Here is a 13,414-nt window from a genome sequence, read left to right as displayed (position 1 = left end):
TGTGCTGCTCTGGATGGCGTCCACGCCGTCCCGCGGAAGCGCGGTTTACAGCAGGAGAGTCCCTGTGAGCTATGGCCTCAGCAGCGTCAGGGAATGGGGAGACTTGGGTCGGGACCGAGGCACTTCTCTGTGTACTCACTATTGCGTGGATCTGCGGCGGTGAGTGTGGCGGCGGTTCAGATGGTAGGGAGCCGGTCTGAGAGCACGTGTCTCCTCCATCTTGCATCTCCTCTGCATGTCGGGGGGAGAAGAAGTCCGTGAGCTTTGCTGGTCTCGTTGTATTCTTCCGACGTATCGGCATGTCGGCTGTACACTCCACTCCTTACAGGGAACTAACCGAAGTTAGTATTTGCGATGTAAGTGAGGCTGTAGTCGCTTTAATCTGTGGTAAGGTGTAGGAGCTCTTCACTCACGCGCCCATTCAAGTCGACAGCCAAGCCACGCCCCACTTGAATTATTTCGTATTATATAATTTTATTTCTTTTCCATAACTTTTTTGTCTCTGCAAATGATCAAAATTACTAAACTGCATTTTTATATATATATATATATATATATATATTATTTTCTCTCCAATTTGTTGCCCTAACCGCAGTCTGTCATAGTGACCGTATAATGCATACAGGAGTATGCTAATACATTAACAACTTTATTTTATACTTAAGCTATTCCTTCATGGGATAGAAAGTAAAAAAAAATAACTAAATGTCCACAAAAGTATTTAGCATAAAATATATCTTATTGCCCATACATAACAAAAAACCTACACATTATGTATCTACACGACCATAATAACCTGAAGAATTTAACAGGTTATTTCGAGTGAAACGTGGACTGTATATAAAAAAAAAAAAAGAAAATATCTTTTATTTTTTATTTAAATATATTTTTTTTTCTATAATCATGCTGCAAAAAAATAAATTACTTAAATTACAATTTCTACCGCATTAAAGCCTCATACAGCCACATCCATGATAAAATAAAAAAAGTTGTGGCTGCTGAGGCAAAAACTAGACATTTATAAAACGGTTTGGGGGCAGAAGCCTAGACAGAGGGGCCGCTGTGGATATAGTGTTTTTGGACTTTGCAAAGGCATTTGACACTGTCCTCCATAGGCGTCTAATGGGTAAATTAAGGACTATAGGTTTAGAAAGTACAGTTTGTAATTGGATTGAGAATTGGCTCAAGGACCGTATCCAGAGAGTTGTGTAAATGATTCCTATGGAAAGGGAGGAAACCTCCAGCTCACCGGTTTGTTGCGTCTCCAGACACTTCGCTCGGATCCCCGCTACGGTGGCGGTAAGCGATATAGAAAAGGAAAGGAATGATCCAGCGCTGTGTTGAGATCTTGTTAAAAAGGAAATAGCATTCCCACTTTTATTGGAGAAAATGGATTAAAAATTGAAAAGGAGACACAGTCCCAAGATGTGAAGTAGTTGCGGGCTGTTGCCCGAGCCTACGCGTTGTCCCACTTTCTGCCATGATTGAGAGCACGGTACATGCTTGAAACGCGTAGGCTCGGGCAACAGCCCGCAACTACTTCACATCTTGGGACTGCGTCTCCTTTTCAATTTTTAATCCATTTTCTCCAATAAAAGTGGGAATGCTATTTCCTTTTTAACAAGATCTCAACACAGCGCTGGATCATTTCTTTCCTTTTCTAAATGATTCCTACTCTGAATGATGTGGGTTATAAGTGGTGTACCCCAGGGTTCAGTGCTGGGACCACTATTATTCAACTTATTTATTAATGATATAGAGGATGGGATTAATAGCACTATTTCTATTTTTGCAGATGACACCAAGCTATGCAATATAGTTCAGACTATGGAAGATGTTTGTGAATTGCAAGCGGATTTAAACAAACTGAGTGTTTGGGCATCCAGTTGGCAAATGAAGTTTAATGTAGATAAATGTAAAGTTATGCACCTGGGTACCAACAACCTGCATGCATCATATGTCCTAGCCGGAGCTACACTGGGGGATTCACTTTATGAGAAGGATCTGGGTAAACTTGTAAATCATAAACTAAATAACAGCATGCAGTGTCAATCAGCTGCTTCAAAGGCCAGCAGGATATTGTCGTGTATTAAAAGAGGCATGGACTCGCGGGACAGGGATGTAATATTACCACTTTACAAAGCATTAGTGAGGCCTCATCTAGAATATGCAGTTCAGTTCTGGGCTCCAGTTCATAGAAAGGATGCCCTGGAGTTGGAAAAAAATACAAAGAAGAGCAACGAAGCTAATTAGGGGCATGGAGAATTTAAGTTATGAGGAAAGATTGAAAGAATTAAACCTATTTAGCCTTGAGAAAAGACGACTAAGGGGGGACATGATTAACTTATATAAATATATTAATGGCACATACAAAAAATATGGTGAAATCCTGTTCCATGTAAAACCCCCTCAAAAAACAAGGGGGCACTCCCTCCGTCTGGAGAAAAAAAGGTTCAAGCTGCAGAGGCGACAAGTCTTCTTTACTGTGAGAACTGTGAATCTATGGAATAGCCTACCGCAGGAGCTGGTCGCAGCAGGGACAGGAGATGGCTTTAAAAAAGGGTTAGATAATTTCCTAGAACAAAAAAATATTCGCTCCTATGTGTAGAAATTTTTTACTTCCCCTTTCCCATCCCTTGGTTGAACTTGATGGACATGTGTCTTTTTTCAACTGTACAAACTATGTGTAACTATGTAATATGTACATACAGGAGCTATCTATCACCCTCTAACCTCCTTTACAGAGAAGTAGCAGGGATGGTAGAAAGTTGCATAACATATTTAACATCTACAAGAATAAAAAGTGTTCACTATTAATGTCTATGGATAATACTGGAGTGCGAGATTTGCAGCAATGGCTTTGTTTCTATGACTATCACTAATTTGCTTATTGCTTGTTAATATTGTGGTTTATTTGTAGTTGTAACTTTGCTCTTTGTTGATGACCAGGAGAAGGACCGCTTTTATGGACACCATGCAAAAGTAGTATGCGTGGCCTGGTCTCCCGACAATGAACACTTTGCCACTGGGGGCATGGATATGATGGTTTTTGTGTGGACCTTGAGTGATTCAGATACGCGTTTAAAAATGCCAGGTAAGTCTCTTCTATGAGTGGGGAAGTGTTGGAGGGATTGTAACATGCCAAATTTACACAACAAAAAAATCTCCAAATATTCTGTCTGGGCTTGCTACTCCAATCGAGGATCATTTCAAAGGAACAAATACGTTGTTAAACATGACACATGAGCCACTAGGTGGCATTGCTCTACCTTATTATGGTGCCTCCCTGTCATCAATAAATACAAATGTTAAAAAAATCTACAGTACTAAATTTTTTTTTTTTTTTTAAATACACAAGGTTTTAGACTGCTAAACTTTATTACAGACAAAAATTGTGAACTTGATACATTCCCTTTGAGAAAAGAAAGCTGAGCTTGGATTGGTTGATATAGGCAACGAGGCCAATTTTTCTGTCCGATAAGTTAGGCTCCTAGATTTCAATGCGAGTCCAGCAGAAAAACATAAGTTAAGCGTATACTTTTTTTTTTACAAAATAGCATATGGGTGAAGTATGGCATCCGTTCAATGCATACACCGCAAGCTTGACAAAAGATATATTTTTTTTTTATGACCTAGCCGATGGTTGAAGGATTCGTTAAATGGATGCGTAACAGCGGCATTAGTCACTCATAGGTATCTGTTTAATGGGTAGGCCATGTAAAGGGTCATGAGATTTCATAGGATACCATTATAGTCTACGGGTGACAGGTGCTACTCTTAAGCATCCGTCACCGCCTAGATTTATAGTGTACGTCAGGAGCTTTTCATTGGGTATACGTCGTATGTAGGCCGAAAAATATGATGTGAACATAGCGTGCCGGTTATCGGATGCCGTCCCATTACAATCGTACGCTGCAGTTGGTGTGGATATTTAATGGCGTGAAATTACCTTTTTAATCCCTTTTATATTTACAGATACCCATCGGCTACACCACGTTAGCGGTTTGGCTTGGCTGGACGAGCACACATTGGTCACAGTGTCCCACGATTCTTGTGTAAAACAGTGGACCGTCTCCTACAAATGAGCACTGAGCATATACTGGCACAACATAGCTAGGACTACTGCGATTGGAAATTCTATTATTAAAAAAAAAATAAAAAAATTCTATATATATATTTCTGTTCTATTCTCCGTGGTTATGTGGCCACATTCTCATTCTCCAGACAAAAGGTGGTGTGTATCTAGAACACATGTACTAAAAAAACAAAAAAAAGCTTTAGTCAGTGACTGCAGGTAAATAGCTCTTACATGTCAGATTTTGTCATTGACATTCCAGAGGCAGCAGCCAATACTGTAGCGCTCACAGGAAGGTTTCTAATGTGGTGTGTGTGCGCGCGTGCGACGTTCCAGCATGACAGAACGCATACTACTCACTAACCTTTCCTTTTGCAGAACATTTCTGTATTTGCTGCCATGGTGACAATAGTTGTGATCTATTTTTAAAATCCTGGTGTGCATCTACTGTGTTTTGTCGCTCTGCTTGTCCATAAAACTGTTGCCTCAAAAATACAAGTGCCCCTGAGATGATAATGGGGTACAAAAGAAAAAAAATAAACTTTTTTATGTATAATTTTTCTCCTGCTTTGTGGGTCTCTTCTGGTGCTGAGAATTTAGTGTCAGGGATATTGTGTGTGCGTGTGTGTGTGTGATTATATTTATTTAAAGGGATATTGGCCTAAAAAATTGTGTGCAGTTGGTGTAACTGCAGTAGTATTATTCACGTACTAATGTACTGTATGGCTTACAGGGGCATTTCAGCTACAGTTTCCCATGCAGTCACATGACCATGCGCCTAGTGTTTCTCCTGCTTGTGTGATATTTCATACACTAGACATGGTTATCTCCCCTCTTCCCCCCCCCCCCCCCCCCCTGTAATATGGGATGTCACACATTACATGACTCTTATCTTTACTTCTCTTTGTTCTCCTCCCTTCCTTCCTTCCTCTGGAGGGATCGTGTTTCACATGCTGGCAGCAGATTGTGTAGTCTAGTGAGCAGCAGAACATACTTACAGCGCTACCTTATACCTTGTAATAGAGGGGAATGCAGGCAACTGTAAATATAGGCAATGTCTGAGATGGGAATCATTGGAACTGTAGTCCTTTACATGGTAACACCCCGACAGCCTTCAAAACTGAGATGCTGGGTAATATAATGAAAAATAAGTGCTTCTGAGCTGTGGTGGCATCACCTGGTTACGATTCAGAAACACAGGTACTTTTCTGTATTTTTGAGCTTGGGAAAACCCATTTAATTTCGAAGTACAAGAAGAATGTTCTAGGTTCTTCATCTAAAGTAATGGCATTTCGATTCGATAACATAAATGTGTAATTGATGATTATTTAATAACTGACTCCTACCGATACCCATAATAGGTACTGTGTGCCCAGTACCTGGCAGTGAGGTCACTAGGCATCCTCCAGACACTCTGCATTATAGTGTATGGAAACTATTGAAACACCCGTGTGCGCTTGTACGTTTCCGACCATACGTGTACGCCGACTAGTCCTCCATGAGGTTCCCAGTAGCCGTACCCCCACCAATCATACACATGTGGCATATTAATCAGACATGCCACATCAAACACCCTTTGATTTATTTGTTCTTTTTACTCTGGATGTTCTCCCACATAAAAGGCTGCATTTTGTAAGGCCGGCTTCAGACAGCCATAGTACGGCCATAATTTGGTGCCGTTATTACGGCCACGGTAGCCGGACCTCCACCAGTGACCTCCACTCATCTAATTGTTAATGAAGACATGACAACAAGGGACTTGGGCTTTAGGATGGCTACATATCACTTTCCAGCGAACCATGAAAATGACAACCGGAGAGGAGTGTGCTGGCCTTGCAGGAGGCAGTGACCTGTCCCTCTACAGGAATGTTTCTTGTATTAGGGATATATAGCAGGTCAGATACTACACGGTTGGTTTGATAATAGAAGGAACAATGTCCTGGGTCATCTATATGAGGCTTACCCAGTGAAAAGATTCTGGAAGTTCATAAATCAAACTACATCTCCCAGAAATGAGGATACTGAATGTTGCAGGAGAATGCGGCCTATTTATGCTGACCGCAATAATCATTAGGGGGTTGCTACTTTTCAATGCACAATTATAATACATAAACCATGGTTTATAACACGCCTTCCTATAGATTTCAATACGATCAAAGCTGAACCCCAAATAATCCAGAAGCAAATGTACGGTCTATAAAGCTACTAATTTTAACCGCACATCCGGTGCATGGTCCTCAACATGTAGAACAAAGGCTCTGTTCCCACATGGCGTAAATGCTGAAGAATCTCCAACGGAAATCCATGCAGAAAATCTGCAGCATATTACAGTAACGGCAAAGCGGATGAGATTTCAATAAATCTCATCCACACGCAGCAGAAAAAAAACGCTGAGAAAACTGTCAATTTACACTGCGGAATCGTTGCACTTTTGTTACAAGTTTTCCCCACGGAGTTCAATGGGGAGGAAAAACTTGCAATATAAAATACTGCAATCACGCCCCAAAAATCCGAAAACCGCGATGGCCCCTCCTCCTCCTCTTCCTGGCTGTTTTCAATGTAGCCGGGCCTCCTGGGATGGCGTTTCATCCCATGTGACTGCTGCAGCTGTCACATGGGCTGCAGTGTCTTCACAGAAGGCCGGGCTGCTCGGAGAATAGAGGTTTGTGTCGCTATGGCAACTCCTGTGATGTAAGTATTCACTTTTTTTTTTATTTCCGCAGCAGAGATTCCAGACAAATCTGCACCACAATTTGTTGCGCTTTTTATCCAGGATTCCCTGCGGGTTCTAGGTCAGATACACTGTGTACTAAAGAGTAGTCTGGGTTTCAGCCAATAAATCTTAATTGCGTAATGAACACTTATGAAACTTTCCAAAATATTTTATGTATCCATTTCTCAAGTTTGTAACGGCTGGGATTGAAGTTTACTGCGATCCTGGCCATATGACTCCATAAATGCAGTGGTCAGTAGTGAACATAGCACCTAAGTGGTTTTGCAGAGGTTGGGGGCTCCCTATGACAATGGTTTGTCATGGCAGCCGAGGGCCCAGAGTGGGGGAAAAAAATAAATCAATCCCAAGTAAGAAGCAACATGCTTTATTATGAAAAAATAATAAAATTAAACCCCTGATTTGTGTATCGGCATCTGTAACAACCCGTACAATAAAATCATCACATTATTTAACCCACTAGGTGATTGCCGTTTTTCGTTTATCCCACCTCCCATAAAATAAATAAAGTAAGCAAAAAGTTATATGTACCCCAAAATGGTACCAAGGAAAATTTTTCCTCGTTCCGCAAAAAACAAGCCCTCAAAAAGCTACGTAGACGGAAAAATAATAATGTTAGAGGGCTTGCAATGCGGGAACACAAAACAAATTTGTTAAAAAAAATGTTTTTATTGTGCAAAAGTAGTAAATGATAAAAAAAAAACCTCTGCTATCGCCATAATCTTAACGACCCAGGTAAAGCTATGTTATTAATATTGCACAGTAAACTTAAAGAGGCTCTGTCACCAGATTTTGCAGCCCCTATCTGCTATTGCAGCAGATCGGCGCTGCAATGTAGATTACAGTAACGTTTTTATTTTTAAAAAACGAGCATTTTTGGCCAAGTTATGACCATTTTCGTATTTATGCAAATGAGGCTTGCAAAAGTACAACTGGGCGTGTTGAAAAGTAAAAGTACAACTGGGCGTGTATTATGTGCGTACATCGGGGTGTGTTTACTACTATTACTAGCTGGGCGTTGTGTATAGAAGTGTCATCCACTTCTCTTCACAACGCCCAGCTTCTGGCAGTGCAGCACTGTGACGTCACTCACAGGTCCTGCATCGTGTCGGCACCAGAGGCTACAGATGATTCTGCAGCAGCATCGGCGTTTGCAGGTAAGGCGATGTAGCTACTTACCTGCAAACGCTGATGCTGCTGCAGAATCAAGTGTAGCCTCTGGTGCCGACACGATGCAGGACCTGTGAGTGACGTCACAGTGCTGCACTGCCAGAAGCTGGGCGTTGTGAAGAGAAGTGGATGACACTTCTATACACAACGCCCAGCTAGTAAAAGTAGTAAACACGCCCCGATGTACGCACATAATACACGCCCAGTTGTACTTTTACTTTTAAACACGCCCAGTTGTACTTTTGCAAGCCTCATTTGCATAAATACGAAAATGGTCATAACTTGGCCAAAAATGCTCGTTTTTTAAAAATAAAAACGTTACTGTAATCTACATTGCAGCGCCGATCTGCTGCAATAGCAGATAGGGGCTGCAAAATCTGGTGACAGAGCCTCTTTAAAAACAAAAACACGGTAGAATTTTTTTATTTTTTTCCTTCCCGCCCATAATTATTATTTTTTTTTTATAACACTTATTCAATACATTGAATGTACCCCAACATTATAGCATTACAAAATACAACTTGCCCTGCAAAAAGCCCTACATTAACTGAAAAATAAAGTTATGGCTTTCGGAATGCAGATATAAAATTTGCTGGCGTTTTTAAGGCACAAACGAGGCCGTGTCTCGGGCCTGAAGTATGTCATGGTGGTGACTGGTGTTATGCAGGTCTCCTCAAGCTTTTTCTACTGGGGCCTCACTGGACAGCATGTGTGAAGCCTGGGCCTCACTAGTGGTCAAAGTCCGTGAGGAAACATTTCTTTAAGGCTGGATTCACACAAACGTTGCGTTTTTGCGCGCGTGAAAAACGCGCCGTTTCGGTTGCGTTGGAGTTGCGTGTGGCATCCGTTTGGGCAGCGTGATAGCGTATTTAACGCGCGTATGGCATGCGTTTTTTACGCGCGTCAAAACAACGGAGGGTGGAGTAATGGAGAGGGCAGCCTACAAAAAGACACCTTGTCCAACACCTGCTTGCTGTGAGCACATGTTCGCATCAAGATTTCACGTTACCTCACACTTTGGCCCGTGTTTGTTGTTTTTGGGTGGTTTTACAGGTAAAAAAAACTGCTATTGCTGCAGATGTCAGTTTAAACTGTGCGCATGTGCTCAGAAAGTGAAAAGCCACTTCCTGGTTTGTAGTTGTTTTGTCTAGTCTGCTCAACTCATTTACATAGACTTAACAAGTGTTGCGTGAAAAACGCTGTGCGTACGGAGGTGCTTCCGTGTGCCCTGCGTTTTCACGCACCCATTGACTTCAATGGGTGCGTGATGCGTTGAAAACGCTGAATCAACGGACATGTCGTGCCTTTTTGGCAACGGAGCAACGCTGCGCAAAAACCACGCACATGTCTGCACGGCCCCATAGACTAATATAGGTCCGGGCAAGGCGCGTGAAAATCACGCGCGTTGCACGCGCGTATTTTACGTTCGTCTGAATAAAGCCTAAAGAGAAAAAAAAATCGAAGCCGCAGGTTGCAGAATCACCAGTATTTTGAGGCTGATTTTCTTTTCTGCCTGCAAAATGTTCTGTGCGAATTAGGCCTAGTCTAGAAATTTCCTATGAAGTTGATCCTAAACTGGAAAGACAAACTGTAGTGTCGGTCATTGAGATTAATAGACTGCTAATGAAACCTCATTACGTTTTAAAGGAGCCGCCTCGTATTATAAATGTGTATATTATTTCATTTGATCACATCACCTTTAGGACCATTACAATCATTTTCAGTCTATGGACAAGCTTGCCTTGCCGCAGCGTCGCTGTTACGCCACCTAAATGTGAAAAATCTGATTAACAAGGAAGAGGGAGGTAAGGAATTGGTAGAGGAGGTGAGAAACCGCTCATCAGGTCTGTCGGTACTACAGTATGTCTATCTAGCGGTTACAGGAGACAGACTAAGGGTATGTTCACACGCAGTGACCAAAAACGAAAATACAGAGCTGTTTTTGTAGCAACTCGCGTTTTTCGTAGCGTATTTTACGGCCGTTATTGGAGCTGTTTTTCAATGGAGTCAATGAAAAACGTCCCAAGAAGGGACATGCACTTCTTTTTCGCGGGCGGCTTTTTACGCGTCGTATTTTGACAGCGACGCGTAAAATTAAGGCTCGTGGGAACAGAACACCGTAAAACCCATTGAAAGCAATGGGCAGATGTTTGTAGGCATATTAGGGGCGTTTTTTCAGTCATAATTCGAGGCGTAAAACGCCCGAATTACGCCTGGAAACACTGCGTGTGAACATACCCTAACTGGCAAGTAGTGTAGCTAGCCGCCAGTCTTTTCTGTAGGGTTGACAATTGTGCCCCTAGCAACTTATCTGCCTTCGATTACTCAGGTCTTGCAGGAAAGTCCTGCAAATGGAGGCTCAACCCTTTAACGGCTGCCCGTTCTCTTTATATGGCGGGGTGGTGCAGGTCCCCAGTCTATAGAAACGTCTTTTGGCCGCCCTGTGGAAAAAGCCTTGAGCGCTCCAGTGAGTGATCATGTTCTAAAGCTTCTCTGAATTTAGAGACGCCTCCTGAATACATCTGAGATTGGAAAAAACCTCAAACTCCAGCTATTTAACCTTTGACTGTGACAATCAAAGGAGGCTTCCCTCTTTGATCGGAGACTGGTGGAACCCTCTGCAGTCAGCCCTGGGCACCTACAAAGGACCCCAGGGCTGTCTGTTCAGTTTGCCTGCTGTTAGGGCACACTATGTTGCCCTTACAGCAGCCCATGCCATAGTGACACAGTGTAATGTATTAGCATACATGAGTATGCTAATACATTAGAAGCAAAAAATCATGGGATTACATTTTTTTTTTTTAAAGTTATGGCTCTTGGAAGGTGGGGAGTGATAAACGAAAATGAAAAATCAAAAAATGGCTCAGTCCTGAAGGTGTTAAACAAACTCCAGGAAAAATGCGTAGAGAATGTAACAAAATAATGCCACAAAAAACACCATTTGAAAGCGCTTGAAACGCATGGCCTTTTTTTTTACATGCATTTTTAAAAATTCTGAAAAAAGGGTGTCACGGAGGCCTAAAAGAACTTAAACCAAGTATTCTTTTTTTTTGACCCAGTTGTTTTAGGGACTTTTTTTTTATCTATAAACAATGTCGGCAGTAAAGTCAACATAAGTATTTTTTTTTTTATTCTTTACATTTTATTCTTCGAGTCAATGAAGACTATGTATTTCAGATCATCATTTCAAGATCATTTCAGTCATCGTTAAATCCTATATTTGACTTTGGTATGAACATGCCATATACTGCAAAATCAGGACAATACACAGAAAACCAGCTAATAAATAGAACAAATCTTTATTAGTCATAAATACAAGATTAAAAAGTACCACACATAAAATATATTATAACACATTACCCAAGATAGATCAATCTTAAACCCCATAATAGCCCAATAGGGTAGAAGTGCAAGTAGTGTAATGGTTAACCACATTAATACATATAGTAGATTCAAAACTCCACCTAAGTGCAGCAAAAAATGGAAAACCCAATCTCATAAAATGAGGCACAAAGACCGTCAGTAAAGAGATCCTGCGTCTACATAACTTTCGCTCGTAGCTTGTTCGGGGGCTATTAGCCGCTGCCGTAAGGGAATACCATTGCCGTGAAGGGCTGTACTTTTCATCAGACCGGGCCACCTACTTCCATTACTCCATGATCCAGCTCTGATGCTCACGTGTGACAAGCTGCGATATAGTGTGTGTGTTTGGACACCTTTCTATCATCGGCAGCAGTAATTTTTTAGCAATTTGTGCTACAGTCTTCTGTGGGATTGGTCAAGACAGGCAAGCCTTCACTCCCCCAGCACATCAATGAGCCTTGGGCCCCCATGACCCTGTTGCTGTCTTTCCTTTTACTACTTTTGGGAGGTACTGACCACTGCATAACAGGAACATCCCACAAGACCCGCCGTTTTGGAGATGCTCTGACCCAGTCTAGCTATCACGATCCTAAGGCCCCATGCACACGAACATGCTTTTGTGACCGCAATTCCCCTGAAAATCCACTGGAGAATTATGGCCCCATTCATTTCTATGGGCCCATGCACACAACCGTTGTTTCCACGTTCCGTGCATGGCCCAGAAGCCTGGCTCATAGAGATTAATGCACGCGGCCATGTGCACGGCCCGTGATTTGTAGGCGGCCTCTGGGTGACCGTCTGCGGCCGTCCGACCCGAAAATCACGGCCGTGCACATGGCTACGGTCGTGTGCATGAGGCCTTACACTTGGCCTTTTTTTCTGCTTTTAACACATCAACTTTAAAAACGGACTGTTTACTTGCTGCCTCCTCTATCCCACCCCTGAGAGCCGCCAATGTAACGAGATAATCCATGTTATTCACTATACCTGTCATTGGTTTTAATGTTATTATGGCTGAACGGTGTATTGTGATAGACATGATGAGTTGTACCAAAAATAATGGGGTTGTCAGAAAAAAGGTCTTGTCTTTCCACAAAAGTGCCACTCTTGTGCATGGACCGTGCCTGGCATTGCAGCTCAGCCCCATTCACTTTCCTTATGTACTTCCTTTCATACCTACAAACCTCAGTTATTCTGCCAAGTCGTCTGGATCAGTCACACATGTATAAGGTATAATTCAGTAGTCAACTATTTAGTTCAATCACTCTCGAACGCATGATACGACGAGGCGTGTCCTACAGGACTCCAGTGTTTTCTCACCGCAGTATAGCTACATGCTTGAACAGCTTCATTCGCAATCTGAGACTTCTGCTCAAGGTATTTTATTTATGACTTTACCTGTTCTTTATTTTATAGTCATTGATTGGCTCTGGTTTCGCCTGAGATATTGTGTGCCGCTACTATGTTTAGCTCACAGAGCATTGCCCTTTAGGCTGGGTTCACATGACTTATTTTCAGGCGTAAACGAGGCGTATTATGCCTCGTTTTACGCCTGAAAATAGGGCTACAATACGTCGGCAAACATCTGCCCTCCCATTCATTTGAATGGGTTTGCTGACGTACTGTGCAGACGACCTGTAATTTACGTGTCGTCGTTTGACAGCTGTCAAACGACAACGCGTAAAATGACTGCCTCGTCAAAGAAGTGCAGGACACTTCTTTGGACGTAATTTGAGCCGTTTTTGATTGAATTCAATGAAGAACAGCTCTAAATTACGGCCGTCAATGACGCCTCGCAAAATGCGAGGACGAGCAATTACGTCTGAAATTACGGAGCTGGTTTCTCCTGAAAACCGCTCCGAAATTTCAGACGTAAATGCAGTTTACGTGTGCACATACCCTAAAGGTGTATACAGCAAATAGTAACAAGCCCAAAGTTATAGTAGTGTTAGGGTATGTTCACACGCAGTGACCAGAAACGTCTAAAAATACGAAGCTGTTTTCAAGAGAAAACAGCTCTTGATTTTCAGACGTTTTTTGTGCCACTCGCGATTTTCTCGGCGTTTTTCGCTGCG

At 42.2% G+C, this 13,414-nt stretch overlaps 1 protein-coding gene and 1 long non-coding RNA gene across 2 annotated transcripts in view; one reads left to right on the top strand and one right to left on the bottom strand.

Annotated features, from left to right (window-relative positions):
• Positions 1 to 4,631, top strand: part of WDR1 (WD repeat domain 1) — a 55,089-nt gene extending 50,458 nt beyond the window's left edge. The window contains exons 14-15 of the mRNA XM_075858124.1: positions 2,950 to 3,094; positions 3,976 to 4,631. Coding sequence (XP_075714239.1) covers positions 2,950 to 3,094; positions 3,976 to 4,085 — 255 coding nt within the window. The 3' untranslated portion in view covers positions 4,086 to 4,631. The remainder of the gene's footprint in view (positions 1 to 2,949; positions 3,095 to 3,975) is intronic.
• The window catches only part of LOC142749737 (uncharacterized), a 114,707-nt gene that overhangs the window by 31,073 nt on the left and 70,220 nt on the right, over positions 1 to 13,414 (bottom strand). The window lies entirely within an intron of this gene.

The sequence above is a fragment of the Rhinoderma darwinii genome, chromosome 1 (genome assembly GCF_050947455.1).
Source record: "Rhinoderma darwinii isolate aRhiDar2 chromosome 1, aRhiDar2.hap1, whole genome shotgun sequence".
Classification (NCBI taxonomy): Eukaryota; Metazoa; Chordata; class Amphibia; order Anura; family Rhinodermatidae; genus Rhinoderma; species Rhinoderma darwinii.
Note: the sequence above shows the minus strand (reverse complement) of the source record. Positions and strands in the feature narration are given on the sequence as shown.